The sequence below is a fragment of the Lipotes vexillifer genome, unplaced genomic scaffold, assembly GCF_000442215.2.
Source record: "Lipotes vexillifer unplaced genomic scaffold, Lipotes_vexillifer_v1.1 scaffold333, whole genome shotgun sequence".
NCBI lineage: Eukaryota > Metazoa > Chordata > Mammalia > Artiodactyla > Lipotidae > Lipotes > Lipotes vexillifer.
The window spans coordinates 660641-686927 of record NW_006790633.1 but is presented as its reverse complement, the minus strand read 5'-3'; the positions used below and the strand labels follow the sequence as shown (position 1 = coordinate 686927).

The 26287-nt window shown below is 50.2% G+C and overlaps 1 protein-coding gene across 1 annotated transcript; it reads left to right on the top strand.

Moving 5' to 3' along the window:
• Positions 1 to 1322: 1322 nt before the first annotated feature.
• Positions 1323 to 19269, top strand: TRIM25 (tripartite motif containing 25). The gene is made up of 9 exons (XM_007463878.1): positions 1323 to 1928; positions 6135 to 6230; positions 10390 to 10623; positions 12705 to 12876; positions 14406 to 14471; positions 16667 to 16693; positions 17017 to 17100; positions 17179 to 17277; positions 18740 to 19269. The coding sequence occupies exons 1-9, from the start codon at positions 1332 to 1334 to the stop codon at positions 19267 to 19269; spliced, it is 1905 nt and encodes a 634-aa protein (XP_007463940.1). The 5' UTR covers positions 1323 to 1331.
• The last annotated feature ends 7018 nt before the right edge of the window (positions 19270 to 26287 follow it).

Genomic DNA, 26287 nt, shown 5'->3' with positions numbered 1-26287 from the left:
CATTCTTCTCATGCAAATAACAACATAATTTGAAAGAGAAGAAATGGGGTAGAGTCCTGGAGGAATAGAATTACTATTATTATATTACTATAGTAATTACTATTACTACAGGAAAAGCGGGAATTAGGATATTAAATAAAGCAATCCTGAGCTAGTATCCCAGTCCTATTTTGTATAAAATACGTGACCCTCATCTGTAAAATGATATAATGACTTCTGTCTTGTAGTGCTTACAAGGATTATAAGAGATTATACGGATATCTATGACTTGTCTAGCACCCAGCAGGTGCCCCATAAATGGTAGTGATCACTATTAGCATTTACCTTGTCCTCCTTTTTGCTGCCCACCCTATCCCCAAAGCAAACTCCAGCTTATTCCTCCCAAAACACTTTCTCTTTGCTCCCCATCCCCTCTCTTGAACACTTCTCCCTTATTGTACACCCACTTTACCTGCACCCAGGCCAGAGCAGGGAGGGAAACAAAGCTAAAAATAAATGAAAGAAAATAAACAATTTTGAGAAAAATGTTTCAAAATTATATTTGTGTGTGTGTGTGCACGGGCAAGTGTGTATGTATGTGTGTGAGAGGAAAACTTTGTTAAACTGGGATGAATCCAGTAAAGTAGAAATGGAAAATAAAATAAAATAAAAAGCATGTTATATCGGCGGCATGGAAAGAAATCACCAAGTTTAAGCCTGAGCGTGTGGGTGTGTGACCATGGGCTCCAGCCTGCAGAGATTGTAAGCCGATACGCCAGCGACCAGGACCAGGGAAGAGAAAGGAAGGAGTTAAAAAAAAAAAAAAAAAAAAAAAAAAAAAAGGCAGTCAGTCGTTTACTGTTCCTGCAGTTATTTTTTTAAGACCCTGTCCTGATAAGACAGCCTTGCTCGCGGGGGCGGTGCGGACAACTGTCCGGATGAGTTCTCCGAAGGAAGGTACCTGCCGCCGGGGCTTCTGTGCAGTAGTCCCCTCACTCCCGGGACCCGGGGTTCACCACGCGAGGCGTCAGTTTCCACATCCGCAGAGTGGCCGCAAGAACCCCCTGGTGGTCGAGACGCTCGTCTGAAACCCCGAGCCCAGCGCCCCGCACCCAACCATCGGAAACCACCGGGGTACGAACGTCGCAACTCTCACGTCAGCAACCCCAGGGGCCCAGCGCGGCCCGCCCCACCCCGCCCCACGCTCCCCGCCTACCCCACGTGACTTCCCGAAAGGCCCGGGGACCGCCCCTCCCGCCGCTCAGTTTCGTTTCCTTGGCGGCCTCCGGGCGATAGTGAAGCAGAAGCAGCCGCGGTTCCAGCGCGTCCCGTCGGGTTCCCCCAGGAGCGCCATGGCGGAGCTGTTCCCCCTGGCCGAGGAGCTGTCGTGCTCCATCTGCCTGGAGCCCTTCAAGGGGCCGGTCACCACGCCCTGCGGCCACAACTTCTGCGGGTCGTGCCTGGAACAGACGTGGGCCGTCCAGGGCCCGCCGTACCTATGCCCGCAGTGCCGCACTGGCTTCCAGACGCGGCCACAGCTGCACAAGAACACGGTGTTGTGTGCGGTGGTGGAGCAGTTCTTGCAGGCCGAGCAGGCCCGTCCCGAGCTCCCCGACGACTGGACGCCGCCCACCCGGGCCCCCGCCCCCAATTCGGCCGGCCAGGTGGCTTGCGACCACTGCCTGCAGGCGACCGCCGTCAAGACGTGCCTGGTGTGCACGGCCTCCTTCTGCCAGGAGCACCTGCGGCCGCATCTCGACAGCCCCGCCTTCCGGGACCACCCGCTGCAGCCGCCCATCCGTGACCTGATGCGTCGCAAGTGCCCCCAGCACAACCGGCTGCGGGACTTCTACTGCCCTGAGCACGGCGAGTGCATCTGCCACGTCTGCGTGGTGGAGCACAAGACCTGCTCGCCTGCGTCCCTGAGTCAGGCCAGCATTGACCTGGAGGTAGGGATTGGCGGACGAGGGCCCAGAGGGGCAGCCTGGGCCTGCTGGGTTGTCCAGAGGGCACCACTGTGGGCATCTTGGCCTACTCGGATCACCTGGGTGCGGGGGATGGGCCTTGCTGGGCCTGAGATCAGGGCAGGGGCATCCCCAGGGTCCAGGTAGAAAGGGGCTGGGAGAACATACAGCCCTTCTGGATCATTCCTGGTCCACCTTCTCTGCCCCTGCCCCTGTCACCCATTATACGGAGGGACGTTGCTTGCCTTAAGCCTAGCACTTGTCTGACATGTTTAGTACAGGGTTTTGAACATCAGATATGAGCGCTAGAGGTTACCTCTGTTCACTCAATAAATCCGGGTAGCACGCAGGAAGTGGTATAATTAGTTATTTACAACTGAGGAAATGGAGGTTCAGAGAAGTTAATTTAACCTGAGCTAACCCAAGTGGCCAAGTGGGCATTGGGCCCCCAGCTGGTCTGACTCCACATTTGCTGTTTCTCCCTATGGACCAGCCTCAAAGCCAAGTCCACAGAGTTCAGAGCATGGGACATTCCTGAGGTCATGTGAGAAAAAGCCTTTGGTGAGCCAGAGACTTCCAGTGACCAGGGAGGACGGTTATGGGTGGGAGGGTGGGCAGAGTCCCAGGAATCCCTGGATAGGATGCACAGCCAAACTCCTGCACCATAGCGCCCTATATACTTCCTGTGCCACTTTAAAGCACAGGACTGGCCCTCATCAGTAAAGTGAGGAGGTGGGACTGGGTGGATTCATTCCTAAGGGGCCTTCTGGGTCTGTGATGATTTCAGTGGTTTGGGGATCATAATTTCCCCGTGTGGACTCCAGGCAGAGGCTGAAAAGGTGTAGTCTAACTACCTTTCATTGTATCAGTCTGAGCTCCAGAGTGAAGCCTGATTTCCTTTCACTCTCGCAGTGCTGTCAGGGAGAACAAGGGCTGTCCTCGTGTCATCAAAGGAGATATGAGGCCTGTGGGAGGTTTGCGGTGGCGCCAGGGCCAGGGTGAAGGCTTTGCTCCCGTCCGAGCATGCCTCCTCCCTGGCCTGGTCTCCTTCTCCAGTCTGAGTTGGGATTCTGTGTACGTCCTCCCTGAGTCACAGAAGTCAGACCGCAGGCAGTGCCTGACAGTTGACTTTGGAGGTACCACCATCTCAGGCCCAGACTACCTGGGTCTCTGCCTGTTGCAGGAAAGAACCTGCCTGGCCTGCGGAGGCTGGAGCCCTGCTCTGCCCCACATCCGCTGTGGTTCAGGGCAAGTCACTGAGTTCTCTGAGCCTTATCTTCATCTGTAAAGTGGGATTAGTAGCATTCCCTCCCCGCCTCCGAGGGTGACCAGGAGGCTCCGGAGGGATGAATTGTGTGGGAAGTGCCTCATAGGCAGGCCCCAGGGTCAGGCTGGTTGATGCGGGCTCTGACCAGAGCTGGATGTTGAGATCTGGGTTTGAATTCTGGCTCTACTTCCTAGCTAGGAACTCAAAAAAAGGGCACAATAATAGTACCTATCTCAGAAGGTTATTGGGAGGATTAAATGAGGTGTTCCATAAATGGCGTTTTACAGTTCGCTGATGCTCCATAGAAGTGCCACTATCATTTCTGTTACTCAGAAATTCCCTGAGGAGAGTTTGCCGCATGGAGGGTGTTAGGCTGCCCAGATCGTCTTTGCCTCAGGATGCATGGCTCTGAGGACTAGGGCAGCCTGGCTCCTATCGAAAGACCCTGCTAGAAGTTCTTATCCAGGAGGCTGAAGGCAAGTAGGGGCAGAAGGACCCATTTCCGCCTGGTCTGGAGCCCCAGCTCCCTCTCAGCCTCCAGGGCCTGGAGCTGGAGTCTGCGCCCAGTTTATTTGTATGCCATACATGCTTGGCTTTTTAATCCTTTGAACAAGGCTTTCCTGCCATCTCTCCCCTTCCCCTCGTTGTCCTGGCTTGCTCAGTCCTTTAACCTGTCTCCTTTTCCAGCCCTGCTGCTGGTCAGTACTGGTGGCAGAGCCAGCCCAGCTTGGCCCGGTCACTGGTGTGGGGTGGACTCAGGACTCTGGTGGTGCCTCCCACGTGGAGGACCCAAGTCCCCAGTCTGTAAAGGGATCCTCAGAACTTCGAAAAGTTCTCTACCCTTGATTAGGGGATTGTCGCTGCTGTCAAAGTCCTTGGGTGGCTTTCCTTTCGTCATCTATAGCCCTGTGGACCCCTGTCTACCATCGGGGGACTGTTGTATGCATTTGATTAATGGTGGGTAAAATCTTTCAAAATATAGGGTTCAGGGGTGTACTACTAAGAGTGAGTCTTGGAGGTGAAACATTTGGCGGCCCCCAGGTATTCTGAGGTCTCTTCCAGCTCTGAGACCTGTGAGGCCAGATCTGCCCGGGCCTGGCCTTCTGCCTTTGGCCCACAGTTCATCTTGGCCACTGTTAGAGACCAGGTCAAAGGGCATTGTCACAGAAGTCACATCTGAAACACTATCAATGACTTGGGCTTTTGGGGTTGAGTTAGTGTGGCCTTGGTCTCTGCTTCTAGCCTTTACATGTGACTCTCTCTGGGTTGTTCAAATCCAGAGTCAAGGTCAGTGGTCAAGGTCAGAGGCAGGGAAGAGGAAGGGAGGGCCAGAGTATTGTTGAGCCAGCTAGTTAGGGGACATACACTTTTTTCTAGAATTTTCTTGTGTGCTCAGTTTGGACACAAGTCTGTAATTGTAACACCAGGATCTTGTAACAGTAGTTAATGGCGATGTGACCTAGGGCAAGCCACTTAATTACTCTGTGCTTCAGTGACCTCATCTGTAAAGGGGGGATAACCCTCTACCTCCTAGTGTTGCTTTTAGCTTTACATAGTTAATACATGGAAAGCATTAGAACAATGCCTGGCTTGGAGTAAGTACATGATAAACACTAGCTGCCATTAGGGTAGTGGTGGTGGTGATTTTCCTACCCATTTCTATGCCCCAGCATTTCACCTGAGTAGGGTGAAATTGGATATTGATTATGAAAATTTATGGCAACACTCAGAGGCGTTGGGTGATATTAGCTTCCACTGTGCATAATTTACCTTTGTATCTGAAGGCTAGGGGCCTAGCAATTCTGAATCACCTTAGTTCAGTTTCAGGGACTGAACTGTCAATGGCTGGTTTACTGCTGGTTTGTCCCTATTCCTAGGGTGTAGCCCTTGGAGGTCCCTGCCTGTGGGGCTTATCAAGTGAGCCTTGGACTCTGATTTTTGTCCACCTGCTGCTCCGAGGCTGACAGAGGCCCTCCCAGCTGTCTTCCGGAACTGGCAGATGGCTCTGGGAGAACAACTCCCGATGCCAGGCTTATCTCTCTGGGTTTCCTTCTTCTGGATCTTAATTACATAATCCTTCCCTGCTTTCTTAGCTCCCCATGGGTTTTTAATAGATCCCCCTCCCCCAATATTTTGTCTGCTTTTCTGGTTGTTTGCAGTGGGAGGCTTGTTTTGTACAACCCCGTCTGCCACTTTCTGAAGCAGCTGTCCCAGCTCGTTCTGTCTGTGTGAGCTTGACCACCTTGCTGTCCTCTTTGCCTCAGTTTCATCATCTGTAAAATGGGTGCTAGTGAAGAAGCGCATAATAATCCAAGCTGAAATTTACTAAGGCCATTTGTCCTGACTAAGATCCAGGCACTATGCTGAGGACTTAACACTGCTTCAGTTAATTCTCCTACTAGCCCCGCGGGGTGGGAACAGTTGCGTTGATATCTATTTCATGGCCAAAGAAACAAGTGAGAGACAGTTGGAGAGCTGGGTATTGAGTCTGGTCTGTCTGGCTCCAAATCCTATCCTTGTAACTTCTTTACTGTCCAGTTCCCCTGACAGGATGAAGGGAGGAAGTAAATATGAGAATGCTTCAAAAAGCTACAAGCAGGGACTTTCCTGGCGGTCCAGTGATTAAGACTTCACCTTTCAGTACAGAGGGTGTGGGTTTAATCCCTGGTCAGGGAGCTAAGATCCCACATGCCTCGTGGCCAAAAAACCAAAACATAGAACAGAAGCAATATTGTAACAAATTCAATTAAGACTTTAAAAATGGTCCACATCAAAAAAAAAACTTAATAAAAAAAAAGCTACAAGCAGGTGAGACTTGGGGTGGTGGAAACGCCTGTGGGATAGACTTGAGGGCAGTCGCTGGTGTTGGGTGCTAGTGGGGGGCTGGATGGGGTATTTTCTCACTCGGTTTGTTTTCTCCGCAGAGCAAGTTGAGGCATAAACTGACTGTCACGTACAGTCAGAGCAACGGGGCGTCAAGAGCACTGGAGGATGTGAGAGCCAGGCAGCAGGACGTGCGGGTGAGTGACAGGGCTCCCCGCCACCAGCCTGGCCCTGGAGCCTCCCTTCACCTCTGGGGAGGAAGGACAAGGCTCGTGTCAGGTTCACTCACAGTGTCAGAATTCAACTTCAATCTTGCAGAACATGCAAAAAGCTATGTGCCCAGAGAGATCCTTCACAGACTCAAAGCCCACCTAACAAGCCCAACCATTAAAAATTAGGGTTAAAATATAGTAATATAAAAAGTGGTTATGATTTAAGGGGGAGAAAAACAGGAAGTAATTTATTTTTTAAAATCTATTTTTTAAAAGTGTATTTGTTTCTAGGGCGACTGTAACAAGTTACTGCAGACTTGGCTTACAACAACAGAAATATGGTCTCCCACCCAGCTCGTTCTGTCTGTGTGAGCTTGACCACCTTGCTGTCCTCTTTGCCTCAGTTTCATCATCTGTAAAATGGGTGCTAGTGAAGAAGCGCATAATAATCCAAGCTGAAATTTACTAAGGCCATTTGTCCTGACTAAGATCCAGGCACTATGCTGAGGACTTAACACTGCTTCAGTTAATTCTCCTACTAGCCCCGCGGGGTGGGAACAGTTGCGTTGATATCTATTTCATGGCCAAAGAAACAAGTGAGAGACAGTTGGAGAGCTGGGTATTGAGTCTGGTCTGTCTGGCTCCAAATCCTATCCTTGTAACTTCTTTACTGTCCAGTTCCCCTGACAGGATGAAGGGAGGAAGTAAATATGAGAATGCTTCAAAAAGCTACAAGCAGGGACTTTCCTGGCGGTCCAGTGATTAAGACTTCACCTTTCAGTACAGAGGGTGTGGGTTTAATCCCTGGTCAGGGAGCTAAGATCCCACATGCCTCGTGGCCAAAAAACCAAAACATAGAACAGAAGCAATATTGTAACAAATTCAATTAAGACTTTAAAAATGGTCCACATCAAAAAAAAAACTTAATAAAAAAAAAGCTACAAGCAGGTGAGACTTGGGGTGGTGGAAACGCCTGTGGGATAGACTTGAGGGCAGTCGCTGGTGTTGGGTGCTAGTGGGGGGCTGGATGGGGTATTTTCTCACTCGGTTTGTTTTCTCCGCAGAGCAAGTTGAGGCATAAACTGACTGTCACGTACAGTCAGAGCAACGGGGCGTCAAGAGCACTGGAGGATGTGAGAGCCAGGCAGCAGGACGTGCGGGTGAGTGACAGGGCTCCCCGCCACCAGCCTGGCCCTGGAGCCTCCCTTCACCTCTGGGGAGGAAGGACAAGGCTCGTGTCAGGTTCACTCACAGTGTCAGAATTCAACTTCAATCTTGCAGAACATGCAAAAAGCTATGTGCCCAGAGAGATCCTTCACAGACTCAAAGCCCACCTAACAAGCCCAACCATTAAAAATTAGGGTTAAAATATAGTAATATAAAAAGTGGTTATGATTTAAGGGGGAGAAAAACAGGAAGTAATTTATTTTTTAAAATCTATTTTTTAAAAGTGTATTTGTTTCTAGGGCGACTGTAACAAGTTACTGCAGACTTGGCTTACAACAACAGAAATATGGTCTCCCACAGTTCTGGAGGCCAGAAGTCCAAATTCAAAGTGTCGACAGGGCCACGCTCTTTCCGAAGGTTCTGAGGAAGAATCCTTCCTTGCCTCTTCCGGCCTCGTGGCTCAGGCATTCCTTGGCTTGTGGCTGCATCACTCCAATCTCTGCCCCTATCTTCACATGGCTTTCTCCGTCTTCTCCTCTTTTGTCTCTAATAAGGACACTTGCTATTGGATTAGAGCTCACCTGGGTAATCCAGGATGATCTCATCTCAAGATTCCTACCCTAATTACATCTGCAAAGACTCATTTTCTAAGTAAGTTCCGAAACGTGGACATATCTTTTGGGGGGCTGCCATTCAACCCATTACAGGAAGTATAGGAAAAAAGACTGGAAGGAAATATAATAAAGGAAGAGTGCAAGTGTTGGAGTGGTAGAATTAGGGATATTTTTTTCCCTCTAGTTTTTTTACAGTTTTTATAAGGTTACAATGCTTTTATATTGAGAGAAGATTTGATTTTTAAGCATCCTGGTCTGGAGCTGCAGCATTCAGTTTTATTGCCACAGCTGTGGCTTAATTAGTTGAAATCTGGGTTAGAATACTAGCCTGTGTTGGCAGGTCTCTGAGCCTTAGTTTTGAAGCAATCACAACTTCTTTCCAGAGGTGAGTTATGAGGCTTAAATGAAAGGATGCACATGAAAATACCTGTATCAGTTGGGGGGCAGGCTAAACTGCTGTAACAGAGATACCCCTCAAAATCAGAGGTAAATAAGATAGCTGTTTATTTTGCTCCCTGTGACAGTTCAGGTGAGGAACCCAGGCTAGTGGGACCTGAGCAACCCAGGCTACTGGGATGGCTCTGCTCCATGTGATCCTTCAGAGTTCAGGATCTTCACTTTTTATTGCCCTTCCTCATCTCTTTGGTTGCAGCTGGGTCACCAATACATCTTTGCTCTAGCCTGTGAGAAGGGGGACAGGGAAGGAGAGTGTTGCCATTATCACTTTTGCTCCTGTTGGGAGCAGTTTGGTCACATGACCAAGCCCAGCTGCAGGGGATGCTGGGAAGTGTAGTCTGTGGCTGGGCAGCCACGTGCCGGTCCAAACTCCAGGGGGTGTTCTCTTACTGACGGGAGCAGAAGGAGGATGAATACTCAGGGACATTGGTAGTCACACTGGAGATGGCAGGGTAAAGTGTTGGTTAAAGAAATAATTGAATTCCCGGGACTTCCCTGGTGGTCCAGTGGTTAAGACTCCTTGCTTCCACTGCAGGGGGCACGGGTTCAATCCCCAGTCGGGGAACTAAGATCCCATATGCCGCGCGGTGTGGCCAAAAAAGAAAGAAAAAGAAATAATTGAATTCCAGTCTTCCTATCCCTCTTATGTGTGTTTCTGTCACGTTTGATTCTGAGTTATTGAGGTTTCCCAACATGTAAAGCGGAACTGCAGCTTCTAGAGCAGTGCTGTCCACTAGAAATATAAAGTGAGCCTTATACTGTATATAACTCTAATTTGAATAACACATGAAATTAATTTTAATAATATATTTTATTTAACTCAGTATATCCAAAATATTATTTTAATCAGTATAAAGTATTAATGAGATATTTCAAATTCCTTTTATTTTACACTTATAGCACATCTTAACTTGCACTAGCCGTAGTTCAAATGCTCTGTAGCTACATGTAGCAAGTAGCTATGGTATTAGATAGCGCAGTTCTAGAGGAAATTTTCTAGAGCAGCTTCATACCCTTTAAAAAATTACTCATGAACTGCTTTCCAGCTTAAGAAATAAAATATCGCCATGGAAGATGAAGCCCCTGCTTTGCTTCTCCCTTTTTATATCCCCCTTCCTCTCTTCCGGAAGTAAGCACTATCCTGAATTTATCCATTCCCATGTGTTTCCTTATACTTCTAACATGTATGTATGTATTCCTTTGGCAATAAATACTACCGTTCTGTTTGTTCCTAACCTTTATGTAAGGAGCATCATGCTGTATGTCTTCTTCTACGAGTTGTTTTTCCCTTATTACTCTTCAATATTCCATCCTGTGAATAATTTTCCGTCTTCTATTGATAGACATTCAGGTTGTTTCCAGGGTTTTGCTAATTCAAACAGTGCTGCTTAGAGCATTCTTGTGTGTCTCTTGGGCAGGTTCTGAGATTTTTTTTTCTTTATTTATTTACTTGGTTGCATGGGGTCTTAGTGGCTGCAGGTGGGCTCCTTAGTTGCGGCTCCAGGACTCCTTAGTTGTGGCTTGCCAGCTCCTTAGTTGTGGCACGTGGGCTCCTTACTTGCGGTTCGCGGGCTCCTTAGTGGTGGCATGAGAACTCTTAGTTCCAACATGCATGTGGGATCTAGTTCCCCGACCAGGGATTGAACGCAGGCCCCCTGCATTGGGAGCACAGAGTCTCATCCGCTGCGCCACCAGGGAAGTCCCCAGATTTTTTCTAGAGTATATTCCTAGACTGAGTTGCTGGGTCAAAGGGTATGAGCACCTTCAAATACACCAGATCTTGCTCTCCAAAGTGGTTGCGTCCGTTTGTATTCCCATGAGGTATAGGAAAGGGTTCCTGGCGCTCCGTGTCTCAGGCTTAGCTTTTTTGCCAGTCTGATGGCTGCCCTCTTGTTTTGGCTTCTCAGGAGGTTGCACACAGGAAGATGGACCAGCTTAGACAAGAATACATGGAAATGAAGGCTCTCATTGATGCCTCAGAGGCCAGCTCCACACGAAAGATAAAGGAAGAGGAGAAGAGAGTCAACAGCAAGTTCGACAGCATTTATCAGATCCTCCTCAAGAAGAAGAGTGAGATCCAGACCCTGAAGGAAGAGATTGAACTTGCCCTGACTAAGGGGGACGAGTATGAGTTTCTGGAGGTGGGTCAAGATGAGGACGTTGAATACTCTTTCCGCCTAGCGTCATGATGTTGACTGTAGGTGCATTGGGGCCCTCGAGGAGCTGAGGCTGTATGAGGTCATGGGAAGCATCCCTGAGACACACGCTGTGTTAGTTTTCTACATTTCGTGACAACTTACCACAGACTGAGTGGCTTAGAAGAACATCTGTCTGTTACCTCACACTTTCTGTGGCTCAGGGCATGGCTGAGGTCTCACCAGGCTACATTCCTTTTGGAGCTCAAGGTTGTCTTCCAAGCTCACACTCTTGTTGGCAGAATTCAGTCCCCTGTGGTGCAGGACTGGGGTCCCCATGTCCTTGCTGGCTGTCAGCAGGGGCCAGCCGCAGTTCCTAGAGGCTGCTGTGATTCCTCGCTGTGTGGCCCTCTTTCGAGTTGGCAGCCGGCTTCTTCAAAACCGGCGGAGAATTTCTCCCTCCCTGAAAGCCCAGTTCCTTTTTTAAGGACTTTTACCTGATTAAGTGAGGCCCACCTGGGAGAATCATCTTTTTGATTAACTCAAAACCAACAGATTTGGGATCTTAATTACATCTCAGTATTCCTTCAGTTTTCCCATGTAATGTAACCTAACCGTGGAGTAATATGCTTTCATACTCAGCGTCATGCTCATACTCAGGAGGAGTGGATGTGTAGGATGTGTACCCGGGGCAGGCAGGAGTCTTGGGGGCCATCCTAGCATACTGCCTACTGCATAGGCCTCCACCACTTCCCTCCATCCTGCCTCTGCACAGCCCCTGGAAGTGTCTCTCTAAAGCACAGGCACCACTCCCCGCCCTTTCTGACTTCACATTCCCACAGGGCCTCGGTGACCAGCCTGCCTTTGCCAGCCACCCCCTGCCCATGCCCTTGTGCTCCACCTACAGCAGAGTACTCCTCAGATGCACCGGGCATTGGGAGGGAACGCCGTGTCTGGCCTCTGCCTAGTAAACCCTGTCCTTTGTCCAGGGCAACCCCAGTTCCCCCATCTTCCTCAGATCCCGTTATTCTGCCATTGCCGGTGATCTGGAGCATGTTACCTGCCTCTGCTCTTGCCCTCGACAACGTTGTTTTAGATGTGCTTGTTTTCATGTCTGTTTAAAAGGCTGTCAGGGGACTTCCCTGGTGGTCCAGTGGTTAAGACTCCGTGCTCCCAACACAGGGGGTGTGGGTTCAATCCCTGGCCAGGGAACTAAGATCCCCCATGCCACACAGCGTGGCCAAAAAAAAAACGCTGTCAGCTCTCTTTTCGGGCGGGGCCCTTCATCCTCCTGGCATGTCCAGTGCACGGCAGAGTGTCTGGCACGCGGCCGATGTTCTGCGGAGGCCCATTGATTGGGTGACGTGCTGCTTTGACACGTCAAAGGCCCAGATTCCATGTTCAGGTCCTGAGGAGGGATAGGAGTGCCTGGCAATCTTCTCTTCTCTGTTCGGGATCTTCTAGCCACACCTAGGCCGGATGGCATTAAGTTTCATCTCACGTGCTCATCCCTGTTTGTTGACCTAGCCGCCTTGAGCTCTCACAGAAGGATTCTTAGTCCACATCTGGCCCTCTTGATACTGTGTGACATGATTTGGTCTCCAGGTTTGGAACCTTCTGTAAGATCCGTCTTTTTCGTTGGATATGTGGCTGAGTCCTGCAGCCTTCCAGGCATTCCTGTCTATTTTCAGGACATGTGTCAGAGCTGGTCCTGGCGGGATGGAGATGGTGACGAGTCTCCTATATTTCTTCAGCCCCAGCTGGAGGGGTGGGAAGAGCCTGATCTGTGGGCGTCAGGAGATCTGGGTCCCAGCTTTGTCCCTGCCACTAATTGGCAGAGGTCCTGGCAAGACACTTGTCACTTTTGACTTCAGTTTTCCCGTTTGTAAGGTGAGGGACCTTCCAGCTGCAGATCGCTGTGTCTTGAAGTGGCACTTTAACCCCCAGTGACCTCTGGCTCTAATTTGAGAGGCTGATTAGACTTAGTGCCCATGGGCACAGGGAAGCTCCTTCTGGGGTTCATGAGGCCTGAGCCCAGGCCCTGGCTTCACCAGAGCGGCCTGAACTAAGCCCCTGGCTTGTTGCAGAAAGCGGCAAAACTGCAAGGAATCACAACGAAGCCAGTCTACGTCCCCAAGGTGGAGCTGAACCACGAGCTGATAAAGGGTGTCTGTCAGGGCACCTCTGAGCTCAAAAATGAGCTGAAGCAGTACCTCAGACAGCTCCAGGACAAGAAGCCTGAGGAGCTCATCATCCCAGGTAACTATTAGCAACCTCCTGTGCCTTCCACTGGGACCCCTGAAATGGGATGTGTCCTCTCAGTGTTTTGGGGTGGGAGAGAAATCTTGATCTGGAGCATTGGGGCTTGAGTTTCAGGGGTTATAAAACATCTGCCCTCCATCTAGTAGGTAGTGGGGAGTTTTTGCCTCATCCTGAGATTGTAGCTGTCCTTCCTAAAATATTTTTGGGGGCTGGATGTTATGAAGGGTCTTTCTAGATAGGCTTCTTTTTGTGAGTCTGAGGTTGGCTCAGATGGGTTGAATGGATTCTGGGTTGTCAGTGTTATTTGGTAGGGAAGTGGCTAGTTTGGGGGTCAGAGAAACATGGAATTCCTCCTTGATACCCCCTGCCCTTCCACTTATATCCAACCCATTGTCGGATTTTGCTTCTTAAATATCTCCTGATTCAGTCAGCTGATTTCACTGCCAGCCTCCATTCACCTGCTCTCCATTGCAATCACCTGTGGCAGCTTCCTAATGAGTCCCTCTGCATCCACTCCTGTTGCAGCTGGAGAGAGCTTTTCAGGATGCAAATCTGATTTCTTGGCACCTTCTCCCCTGCCTCCTGTTCAGAGACTTTCCATTGCTTTTAGATTGCAGACCAGACTCTTGACCCTGGCTGTCAACCCCTGCCTGGTCAGGCCCCGTCTGTCTCTTTAGCCCTGAAGTTACCCCCTCCTCCCATACATCCCTCTGCACTCTACAATTCTTCAAATATGTTAAGCTTAAAAAAAAAAGAAAAAAAAGTGAAGCTTCCTGCCACAGGGCCTTTGTACATGCTCCCCCACAGCCTAGAGGGCTCAGACTCCAACATCTTCACCAGGTGACTCCTGTCACCCTTCAGAGATCAGTTGAAACATTACATTTCTCAGCAAACCTCCCCTGTTGCCACTCTTGCTCCTCAGACCAGGTTGCCGGGTCCTCATCATCCCGTGGGGCCCTTAGTGCACCTGTCATTTTCCTCTTCCTTGCCATTCCCGTGTGTCTCCCCCACCACACTGTGATCAGTGAGGGCAGGGGCTGGGTCTGTTTTCATCCAACACTCTCCCCAGCGCCTGGCACAGAGGGGAAAGCTATTGATGAATTAGCCCTGCATATTTGTTTTCCTGCTATGTCAGTGATCACTGGTCTGGGGACGGAGGGGTGAGAGGAACCAGAGGGAAAGGAGCTACCACGACATGCCAGACATCTTGATCTCACCACCACGAGCGAGGGGAGTCATCCCCGTCATACGTCGGAAGAAACCAAAGCTCACAGACGGTTCAGAGGTCATGGAGCTGGGTGCTGGTGGAGGAAAGACTCCACCCTGGCTGTATTTTAAGGCAGAGAAAAGAGGGAACACACCAAATTTGTCTTTCAGTTATCTTGTTTCTAGTGCTTGTAAATGATCAGATGGGGAAGGTCAGTGGAAATCAACTTTGTAAGCCCTCTCCCTGCCTGCTGACGGCGGGGCTGGCTTCTAGGCTTGGTTTGGAAGAGCCGCATAGACTACCCTCTTCTCTGGCACAGGGGGCCCTGGAGGACATGACCTGCCGCACATGCCGAAACCCTCACGGCCTATGAAGAAGATCCCAAGTAAGTAAAGTAACCCCACCTCTGTCCCTGGGGCAGCAGCGACTGTGGCAGGTGGTGCTCGGGCTGAGGCACTGGCAGGCGTCACGGCTCCTTTCAGTGAGGCGCAGCCCATCCCTGGCTCCGCGGGGCCCGGGCGCACCTGGAGGCAAGTGCTGCCTGACCCCACTGAGGGGAGGTGGCAGGACTGTTGCAGGAGCCCTGCTGGGGCACGCGGGAGGACCGGCCATCAGCACTGGATATTCTGACTGCCTGGAAGAGCAAGATGACCGAAGCTGGCTTGTCTTGAGAAATACTTACGATGCCCGAGTTCTGGCATTTGGGGTGACCCCCTGAGCAGAGGCTGAGCCTCACCGTAGCCCAGTGCCGTTCAGCCTCGGGTTGGGATGTGTTTCTGCCATCACAGAGCTCTTCAGCCTTTATTCTGTGTTGCCCTCCTTTGCTCTTACCTCTCAGGCCCTTTTAGACATTTTTTTCCTAATCACCCCCATCCAGGAAATGTTAATACCACACATATGATATATCTGTTTATATACTGTGCTTTTATACATAAAAAGAACAAGTTTTTTCCATCCTTCTCTCCCCCTCACCTCCTAAGAATCAATTTTTGCTCCCCCTTGGGAGTGGGAAATCACCCTTGTTGAGATGGGGCTGGGGTGAAGAATGGTCCTCAGTTTCCTCATCTATCAAATTTGGACCATAATGATGTCCACCTCATGGGATTATTGTGTGAGGTTCACATGGGACACTGATGGTGAAAGCTCTTTAAAGGACGGGCATATGTCACCGAACTGTTGGCCAAAAAGTCAGTGAGGACGGAGGAGGGCTGCCCCCCATTGGGTGGTTGGGATGAGAGAACTCCGGGCTGGTTTTTGTTGTTGTTTGCTTGGTGTTAGTGTTTAGTGGTTGTCTTTGGCAGACAACTGTGTGGTACCAGTTCCTGAGTGGAATGGGGTCGGGGACTGGGATGCCCGGGACAGGTGAGGAGGGAGCCATCAGCGGAGCCTGAAAACGTGGAAGGGCACCTTGTGTGAAGGGGGAGGTCCTGTAAACCTGTGGCCTTCTCAAGGCACAGCCCCTGAAAGCCTCCTTCCCGCTGCCCCACTTCGTAAGCCCCATTCTTCACGTGAGTGAGCTGTGGTGGGGGCTGAGGTGGGGAAACACGCAAGGAAAGGGTAGGCTCATCACTGTGGATGAGGCTCCTAAGAATTGTGATGACTGGGGAGGGGGCCCTTTGCCTGAGGCCAAGGTCATAGTCCGGGGTCCTGCCAAGATGCTGGTCCAGGGGCAGTGGGCAGGAGAGGAGCAGGGGGGAGATGGGAAGAGTGAGAACGACTCCCGAGAAATACGGCTGTGAAGCGGGAGGAACGGGGAGCCAGTGGGGCATGTGGGACCAGGGAGGGTCTGGTGGGGAGGGAGCAGGGCTGGTCTGGAATGTACAGGATCCTGCAGGCAGGCAGGGATGAGATCCAAAACCCCCCTTGTCATTTCAGTGGTGGGGAAGGTGGCAGAAAGGGAACCTGAAATCTAGCCTGCTCAAACTTGAGCCCTCATCACAACCCCAGGGGCTTGTAACAGACAGACTTCCGAGCCCCACCCCCAGACTCTCAGTCTCAGCTGGTCTGGGTGGGTCTGAGAATTTGCATCCCTACAGCTTCCCAGGTGATGCTGATGCTACTGGTTTGGGGACCACACTTTGCGGACGGGTGTTTTAGCTAAACTCAGTTCCCACAGGCACACACTCGGGACACTTTCTAAAGACTATCGTGATACTTGGCAAGCACATTTTTTTGGCTGGCTCCCTATGTGGGTCTTTTTTTGTGTTTGTTTTTGCATTTTTTCTTCTGTGGAGATATAATTTAATACTACAGTAAAATGCCCACATCTTAAAAGTACAGTTAGATTAATTTTGACAAATGCATACATCTGTGTTACCATTACCCAAATCAGGGTAAAGATTTCCATTATTCTAGGAAATTCGTTCGTGCCGCTTATTAGTGAGCACCCTCCCTACCAAAACCATGATTCAGGTTTCTATCACCGTAGATTAATTTGCCTGTTGACCCCTTATATTTTTCAGGTTTAAAACATCCTAGCTTTATTTGTATGGGTCACATTAGTGCATTGATTGTTATTATTGTGTTTTGAAAGTGTCACTGTGTTTAAAATATGTTAATTCTGAAAATTTTCTTTTTCAGAAGAAGAAAAGAAACCCAAGAAACCTTGTAAGTTACGCCTTTCTGCATCTTTTTGTTTCTTGAGTGCCTGAGTGTAGAGCTAAATGCCAGCAGGGAAAGCTGAGCCATGGGCTTCGGGGGTCTGGGCTCGTGACTGTGTCCCGTGCTGGCAGCCAGGCCTGGGCCTGGAGGTGGCAAGTGTAAATGCGTAAGACCAACAGGATGAGTGTTGCCCTGTCCGGACTCATTGGTGTCGCCGTGGCTGTCCAGGTGTGTGTTTGTGGAAGCGGCTCTTGAGAATCAGTGTGGCAGGGAGTACAGGCCATCAGGTCACCCTGTCATGTCCCCAACTCATGTGTCTCCTCCCTCAGCCCCAGTCATTGTCTCAGCCAGTAAGCTTCCCACCTTTGGAGCCCCAGAACATTTAGTGGATCTCAAACAAACTGGCCAGGAGGGTGAGTTCCGGTGGGCCAGGGGCAGTGGGCTGCCCACTCTGAGTTTGTTCTGAAAACACCTCTCTCTTCTTCATCCAGCTGAGGCCAAAGTCCCCACCGGACCGTCGACCCCGGTGTCTCTCAAGGCCAAGGTGCTGGAGACCTTCCTAGCCAAGTCCAGGCCTGAGCTCCTGGAGTGTGAGTAGCTGCTGGCTTGCTTACCCTTGCCTCTGTCTAGCTTGGTCAGCCTCTCCCCTAGAGGACCCACTGTGCTCTACTCTGTCACATCCTTACCTGCTCCCCTCTGGCTTCCAGCCTGGAAGTGGTGGGAGTTCCTTCCTCCAGGCCAGCCTAGGGGCCACCCGCCCATAGCTTCACCCACAGAGCACCCTCCACTAGTGCTCACTTCCACGCAGTGGCCATAACCTCCCTCTGCAAAGTGCGCTCTGGCCCTCCTTTGCCCACAGCCACAGCAGGCTTGGTGGGGAGCAGTGGATGCCCGGTTCTCAGGCCGGCGCCCGAGAACCTCCCCCCACCGCCCCCCATTTGTGGAGCCCCCTGCGCTCTGTGATACAGCCGTGTAAGCAGAGGAAGTGAGTTCCAGGAACTTAGGATCTTAGAGGACATTTTCCCAGGCCATTCATTTTGCCCTGGCGGAAAACCAGTGCAAAGTATCCTTCCCTGAGCCCCTGAGCCAGGGAGTGGCAGATAACCCCAGTCCTGAATTCCCAAGCTAGGGATTGTCCTCTCTGCCTGCTGTCTCCCACTGGTCCAGGGTTCCCTGTGAGCAGAGGGGCAGAGATGGGTGTGTCCTGGGGAGGAGGTAGAGGGTGGAGACATCACTCATCTCCGCTCAGTCTTCGGACTTGCCAGAACTGGCTGGAAGTGTGCAGGAAGGGCGGGGAGGCCATGCTCCTGTCCCAACCAAGGAGTATATTCAGGTCATGGGTGACCTTGATTGGTTCCCCGTTGCAGCCGATTAAAGTCTAGGCCGCTTAGCTCTCTACTCGTGGCTCCATGTGCCCCGCTCCTCCTGCTGTGGCCTCTGTGCTCCCAGCTGCCCGGCCTTCCCTGGTCCCAGCGCCTGTCCACCGTCCTCGTGACTCCACGTGTGCCTTCACTGTCCCCTCTGCCGAGCATAGCCTTTCCCCCTCCTCCCCTCTCCTCTGTTTAATTCTCCTCTTCCTGTCGCTCAGCTCCGATTCTAGGCCGCCTGTGACGTGCTCCCCTGCGCTCTCCCCACCCTTTAGCCGTTGCCCCGTGGCTGTGTCCCTCCAGCCGTGTGCCTGCCCTTTAGCAGAGCGCAGGGCCCATAGTGTTGTCATTACTGACGGGCTTGCCTTGCTTGTGGGAGTGTGAACTCCACGAGGCCGGGCACCGTGTCTGGTTCTGTGTACATCCTGCATAGAATCTGGCATAAGCCAGGGGCTCAATAAATGGTTTCAGATGGAGGAATAGACAGAGAGATGGGTGACTAATAGATGCACAGATGGCTGGATTCATGGATAGAGAGATGGACAAATGTCCACCTGGCTAGACAGAATGGATGGGTGGAGGGATGGATGGATGAAACAAATGAATAAATATGACCAGTTAGGAAAAGGATTGGAAGTGAGAGCACTTTGGGCTCCTTGTAATTGACTCCTTGGTGCTCCCTTAGATACCGTTAAAGTCATCCTGGACTACAACACTGCCCACAACAAGGTGGCTCTGTCCGAGAACTGCACCATAGCTTCTGTGGCTGACACACCCCAAAACTACCGACCACATCCCCAGAGGTTCACATACTGCTCTCAGGTGTTGGGCCTGCACTACTACAAGAAAGGGATCCACTACTGGGAGGTGGAGCTTCAGAAGAACAACTTCTGTGGGGTGGGCGTCTGCTATGGCAGCATGGAACGGCAGGGCCCCGAGAGCCGGCTTGGCCGCAACAGTGCCTCTTGGTGCGTGGAGTGGTTCAATACCAAGATCTCTGCCTGGCACAACAACGTGGAGAAAACCCTGCCCTCCACAAAGGCCTCGCGAGTGGGCGTGCTTCTCAACTGCGACCATGGCTTTGTCATCTTCTTCGCCGTGGCTGACAAGGTCCACTTGTTGTATAAGTACAAGGTGGACTTTGCTGAAGCTTTGTACCCGGCCTTCTGGCTGTTCTCCACAGGGGCCACGCTCTCCGTCTGCCCCTCCAAGTAGGCGGGCTGTGGACGCTTGGCCTGACTGCCTGCGCGGTGCCCGGGACTCTAGTGAAAATGCTGTAGGTGGAGCTCTCGGGGAGGCTCCTGAGAGTCCCCAAGGGCTGAAAGGATGGGAGGGGAGCTGGTGAGGGTGGGAGGATAGGGAGATGGGATAAGAGGATGGGTTTGGCCAGGGAAAGGGATGGGGTGATTGTGTTATGGGTGAGGAAGCCTTTCTGCTTTCCGGTGCCCATCAGGCAGGATGACCCCCTCCCCTTGTTCTGGTAGATCTCCAGGCTGCCCGGTGGCCGGGTGGGGCTTTGCGGAGTGAAGTCCTTAGTGCCCCTCTGCTCTTGGACGTAATCTATAGCCACTGTGGGTTCTTCCTTAGGCCTCTGGTGTCTGCCTCTCTGCTGTCTGGGGTGGCCTTCAAATCTTGGGAGTTTTGATGATTCTCTGCAGAGCTACTTAACTCTATAGATTTTTAAAAAAAATTCCAAAGTCGTTGAATTTCATTATTACCCTCCGCTACCTACACGTGGGAGTTGGGGTGAATGCTCAGACTTCTCGTTATTTTCTGTGCTCGAGGGAAGCTGTGCACAACAGGTCTCCACCCAGACCAGAGTTTCCCGAAGAAGTCTGTCCTTTTCCTCCACTGTTTCCCTTTCTGTCTTGGACCTCAACACCCCATCCATGGTTTTAAAATGTTTAGTCCAATAGGAACCTTTTCAGTCTAAGATTTCAAACCACAATCTGAATCAGCCCGTTTTGGATTTGTGACTCAGGGTCAAGGTGACCCAGGTCCCATGTGGCTAGAAACCCCTCCCACTCTCATGTATTACGAAAGGCATCTCAGCAGAGATGCCTTGGTTGCAACTACGGAGCCTCCTTCCCCTAGCCCAGGCTTTGGGGCAAGGCTCTTCACCAGGCAAGAGGGACCCTGACTGCATTCACAGTTGGAGGTTTTGTTCTGATTGGAGCATCTTGCCTTCTTACTGATCACCCTCCTCAGTGATAGCCTCTGTTCCCCAGGATTGTGAGATCCTGCACTGGCTGGTGGAGATGCCACCGTGGCCAGCACAGTTGAACGTTCAGCTAAGCCCGCTGTCAGGCAGACAGGCCGGGTGTGGCTACCTCAGGGACCAGACTAGGTCACCTGCTGGGCTGACTACCTATGGCCAGAAGGGCCTTCTGGCAGATCCATGGGGAACAGCAACATTCCTGTTCAACCCAGCACTGGTCCTTGTGTGAGTTAGAGGCCTGTCACCGGCCCTAGCCCTTTCTACTTTCCTCCTCGTTTGAGCCAATTCCAGGTGTGGGAATTGACCAGGCAAAGGGTCAGGAAGACTTAAGGACCAGGGAGGAAAGAAGCTGCCAGGCTTAAGCACAAGGGGCTATCTTTCCTGCAGTGTTTCTGTGCAGTGAAAATAATCCCAGTCCACTCAGGGCGGGAGTGAATGGATTGCTGGAATTTCCCAAGCTCCTTATATCCTGACATTGTCAGGATGTAAGTTCTGATCCCCAAAGTGAGAGAAATGTAACCTCTTGGGGTGAAATGTGTCCCGCTCTGGGTTTTCCCAAGAGGAGAGCTGAGGTCAGGCTCCTTGTGGTATGAAAAGGATAATACCACTGGAGACAGGGACCCCAGGCCTTTCCATGTGGATGTTTTGACAAGTTAGCGCTTCTGGAGCCTTGCGCTGGGCCCCCAGGGCACTCTAGGCAGGCCCAGAGCACTTGATATTTCTGACAGATGTGTTCCTCTGTGTCACCTCCCAACAAGAACTTCCACTTCCTTGGGAGAGAAATCATCTTTGTAGGGAAGATCCCCCTGCAGTAGCTGAAATGTGGTTTTTAAAAGTTTTCTTTCTTTGCTCATGGGAAGAAAAGTTCTTTGTTGACTCTTCTCTGCTTTTGGTGATGGTCCAAAGCGTCTTCATTGATCTCCTGAAACAAAAGCCTTGTTTGAAGCCAGTTTATACTCGGGAAACAGCTGGGTTTAGAGGAGAATGCCGAAGATTAAACCATGGGTCCTGCTTGGGCTCTTCCTCAGAAATGAGGGCAGCCAAGAGGGCTGTTGCCTGATGACCGATCATCCAGCTCAGGAAAGGGAAGCATGAGCCCCTCTGTTGATGAGAGGCAAGCAGGTAACCCAAGGTGAGCCCTGTGTGGGTTCTTTGCGTGAACTGAGGGGCATTCCGAACCATTCTGTTTCCAGTGGTGAGACTTTACGTCCCCTCCCTTGCCTTGCGGGGCCGGTGCCCGACACTAGAGTCCTAGAGTTGGGGGAAACTTCGTGTTCATCTGACTTCCCGTTTTGCAAAGTGAGTCAGATGGGGAGGTATTGGATGACTCCACTCACCGCTCTTGACATCCCATTATGGAGGAGGTGCCTCCTTAGATGCCCCTGGTACCCTGGGGGAAGGGTCAGAACTTCCCAGATACCCAGACATAAAAACACTCTCCCGACCTAGGTATCGGGGGCTGTCTCAGTCACTCTGGTGTGATAAACGAAAGGTCAGGGTCAAGTGTTTGTTATTATTCAAGGGCTGATTGATTGGTTCTCCTGTTAAAATTACTCCGAAATGGGTCTGTGATCTATACCTAATACTGATACATTATTTCTTACCTTATTCTGCCCTACTGTATTGATTTTAAATAATTAGGAGTATTTAAGCTTATATTCTTGAGCTTATATTTTTAAGAGTTGATTCTTTCAGAGATAATAAGGGCTGTGGACACAGATCTTCTGAAACCCACGAGAAATACCAGAGCCAAGGCCCGCTGACATGCCTTAGAAGCTCTGAATGCAATAAAGCTGTGTGTGGAATTGTTTCACACATTGCAGTGTGTGTAGAAAGTGTTACTTACCTGTCATGCTGGAGTCAGCAAATGAGGTGTCCAAGGGCCTCTGGCTGCCCCCAACCCAGATGCCTGGGGGCTGAGATTTCAGCAGAACTATAGCCCATTTGAGGCTGCCATGGGTGTGTGGCAGCCACTCAGGAAGCTTTTGATGCAGAAATCTCAGCCAGATAAGATGTCCTTCTGGGCTTTGCATCAGGATGGGGGTGGGGAGGAAGGGGAGGGGTATGAGTGAAAAGGTAAATAAACCACAGTGGGGTAATCTGGGAAACAGTGATGGAAGTGGGAGGGTTCATTGTATTATGCCTTCTATTGTTACCTCTGTTTGAAAATTTCTATAATAAAAAGATTAAAAAATGAAACAAAAACCAGCCAGCAATGGGCCCTGTTCACGGATTTTATCCTCGTTTGAAGAGAGGTAGGAGTTGTGGTTGGTGTGGATTTGAGGTTGTTGAATAATAATTTGCCTGGCTGTTGTCTCTTGTTCCTGGTGGGGAGATACTAAATCCTTGGAATTTCCCCAGTAATAGGAGCGTCCTTATTATTCATGAGCCCCTTGGATCACACCTGAATTTATGCTAAGAAGTGAGATGACCCAGGATCGGGGCTGGTCGGCAGAGAGACCAGGCGTGAGATTAGAGGGTTGGTCTCCTTGAGCCAGCCTCACCCCCAGGAGGGGAGAGGGGCTGGAAATCGAGTTGAAATATGTGGCCAGTGATTCAATCAGTCGTGCCTGATAAAAGCTGGGCACCCCGAAGATCTGAAACAGGAGGGAAGGGGGCAGGGCACAACCTTTGAAAGAGTGACATAGCCCGAGGACATGACATAAACTGATTAGAAGCAAATGAGTCCAAGCTGGAGGACAAGTCGACTTCCACTAGACCTTGAGCCTCAGTATACACTCTTCTTTTTAAATGTATTTATTTTATTTATTTTTATTTTTGGCTGTGTTGGGTCTTTGTTGCTGCATGCGTGCTTTCTCTAGTTGCGGCGAGCGGGGGCTACTCTTCATTGTGGTGCGTGGGCTTCTCATTGTGGTGGCTTCTCTTGTTGTGTAGCATGGGCTCTAGGTGCATGGGCTTCAGTAGTTGTGGCACGTGGGCTCAGTAGCTGTGGCTCATGGGCTCTAGAACTCAGGCTCAGTAGTTGTGGCGCACGGGCTTAGTTGCTGCGTGGCATGTGGGATCTTCCTGGACCAGGGCTCGAACCCATGTCCCCTGCATTGGCAGGCGGATTCTTAACCACTGCGCCACGAGGGAAGCCCAGTATACGCTCTTTGTAACACATCAGCAAGCTAAATGACACAGCCACAGGCACCATGACAGTTCCAAGGCCGACCATAAGGATCAAAAAGTGGGCGGTGGCCCAATTCCTGGAAATCCCCACCCCTTCCTGAAGTAGCTGGAATACTCCTCCCACTCATTAGCCTATGAAATCACCCACCCCTATAAAAACTGAGAACCCCATACCCTGGGGCTGCTCTCAGCTTCTGAGATGGCCCACACTCTGTCTGTGTAGTGTGTTTTTTCTAAATAAATCCACTTCTTACCTATCACTTTGTCTCTCACTGAATTCTTTCTGCCGTGAGACATCAAGAACCTGAGCTTCATTAAGTCCTGAAACCAAGTGTGTGATCTCAGTTGGAAGACCGTGGGTTTTGGCTGGGTTTGAGTCCCGGCATGTGGATTCAAGTCCCAATCTGAGGTGCATGGTTTCAGCTCCACTGAACACCCCGATTCCACAGGGAGAGGGACAGGAGCTCGAGTAACACTTACAGTGAAGCTGAGGGAGGTCATGTGCTATAGACCGGAGGTTGGTGCTGCCGCCCAATTCATATGTTGAAACCTCACCCCCAGTGTGGTGGTATTGGAGGTGATTAGAGGGTGGCGCCCTCATGAATGGGGTTAGTGCCCTTATACGTGAGACCCCAGAGAGCTCCCTCACCCCTTCTGTCGTGTGAGGACACAGCAAGGAGACAGCTGTCTATCAACAAGGAAGCAGTTCCTTACCAGACACTGAATCTGCCAGCGCCTGCTTCTTGGACTTCAGCCTTCAGAGCTGTGAGAAATAAGTGCTTTTGTTCAAGCCACCCAGTTTATGGCATTTTTGTTATAGCAGACCAGACTAAGCCTTCTGGGTGTGTGTGTAGCAAGTTGGTCAGAAGTGTGGGTGGCCTGGGGACCCCCTGAAGTGTGGCTGGGGTCTGAAGTGAGGGCAGTCTTGCTGGGACTGTGTCCTTTGGCCTGTGGAGCCTGACTCTGACTCCAGGGGTTATCAGCAGAATTGTACTGCAGGATGCCAGCTGGTGTCAGAGAGAGATGGCAGGACTTGCAAACTTTGAATAAGCCCTTGACCAACTTGTCAGAAGAAACTACACTGTTCTTTCTTTTTAAACATTTCTTATAGCAGGTTTATTTGCAAAACGTGGAAACAACCCAAGTGTCCATATACAGGGTGAATAGATAAACAAATTTTGCTGTAGCCATACAGTGGAAAACCGCTCAGCAGTATAAGGAAGGAACTATTGATGCATATGAAAACATAGATAAATCTCAAAATAATTATGCTGACTGAAAAAAGCCAGACGTGAAAGAGTATATAGTGTATGATTGCATTTATGTAAAACTCTAGAAAATGCGAACAACTATCTGTAGTGACAGAAAGCAGTTTAGGTATTGCCCTGGAAGCGGGGTGGGCAGGAGAGGCTGCAGGGAGGGATTATAATGAGGCATGAGGAAACTTAGGGGAAGATGGTTATGTTCACTATCTTGATTAAGGTGATAGTTTCATGGGTATTTGCGTATGTCAAAACTTAAATTGTTCAACTTAAATATATGCAGTTTACTGTGTCAATTATACCTCAATAAAGCTTTTTTTAATTTTTATTTTTTTATTGAAGTATAATCGTTAGTTCCAGGTGCACAATATAGTGATTCAATATTTCTGTACATTACAAGATGATCACCACATTAAGTCTAGTTACCATCTGTCACCATCAGTCTCCCTCACCTCTTTCATTCATCCCCACAACCCCCTCCCCTCTAGCAACCCCCTCCCCTCTAGCAACCCCTTCCCCTCTAGCAACAACCTGTTTTGTTCTCTGTATCTATGAGTCTGTTTCTGTTTAAAACACATTGTTCTATATATGCGATCTCTAAAAAAAAAAAAAAAAAGGTTCTGGTGAACCTAGGGATTGGACAGGAATAAAGATGCAGCTGTAGGGAATGAACTTGATACGGGGAGGGGGAAGGGTAAGCTGGGACGAAGTAAGAGAGTAGCATGGACATATATCCACTACCAAATGTAAAATAGATAGCTAGTGGGAAGCTGCTGCGTCGCACAGGGAGATCAGCTCAGTGCTTTGTGACCATTTAGAGGGGTGGGATAGGGAGGGTGGGAGGGAGATGCAAGAGGGAGGGGACATGGAGATATATGTATGCACATAGCTGATTCACTTTGTTGTACAGCAGCAACTAACACACCATCGTAAAGCAATTATACTCCAATAAAGATGTTAGAAGTATATATAATAAAATAATAAAATAAAACACATTGTTCTTTCTTTTTTTTCTTTTCAGCCGCGCCTCTCGACTTGTGGGATTTTACTTCCCTAACCAGGGGTTGAACCCGGGCCTTTGGCAGTGAGAGCACTGAGTCCTAAACCCTGGACCACCAGGGAATTCCCTAAAACACACTGCTCTTTAAAGGAGCTTCGAACGTTTCTTCTTTCCGATGCCAAGTCTCCAGGGTTTAAAGTCTTGGGTTTTGCTCTCTCACCCCCACTCCTCTTGCAGCTTTTTCTTCCTCACTGTCACTGTGCCCACAAAAATACTCAGGATGTCAGTTACAGAAATGTCCTCCCATTCAGAGATGCCACTTAAACTGTCATGGGACACTCTTCTGTTCCAGTGAAAAGTTCAGGACAGTAACTTTAGACTCCTTAGTAAAGTACAGAAGGGTGGTGAGTGGTGTGTGTGTGTTTATGTGTGTGTGTGTTTATATGTGTGTGTGGTGTGTGTATGAGGGGCTAATTTCAAAGTCACCTGTGGTCAGGGAATGACTCATTTATTTTTCCTCGATTCTCTCATGGGTCTTCCATCTGTTTTCTCTCCAGTTCCCAGGTGGTCTTAAAAGGCCATTGCACCTTGATCAATGGGAGGCTCCCCAGCCTTTACTGA

Bases quoted from the DNA above. Each gene is read 5' to 3' on its own strand.
- TRIM25 (XM_007463878.1), top strand. From the start codon at position 1,332: ATGGCGGAGCTGTTCCCCCTGGCCGAGGAGCTGTCGTGCTCCATCTGC. The intron at 1,929-6,134 runs GTAGGGATTGGC...TTTTCTCCGCAG, and splicing joins AGGCCAGCATTGACCTGGAG to AGCAAGTTGAGGCATAAACT. The intron at 10,624-12,704 runs GTGGGTCAAGAT...GGCTTGTTGCAG, and splicing joins ACGAGTATGAGTTTCTGGAG to AAAGCGGCAAAACTGCAAGG.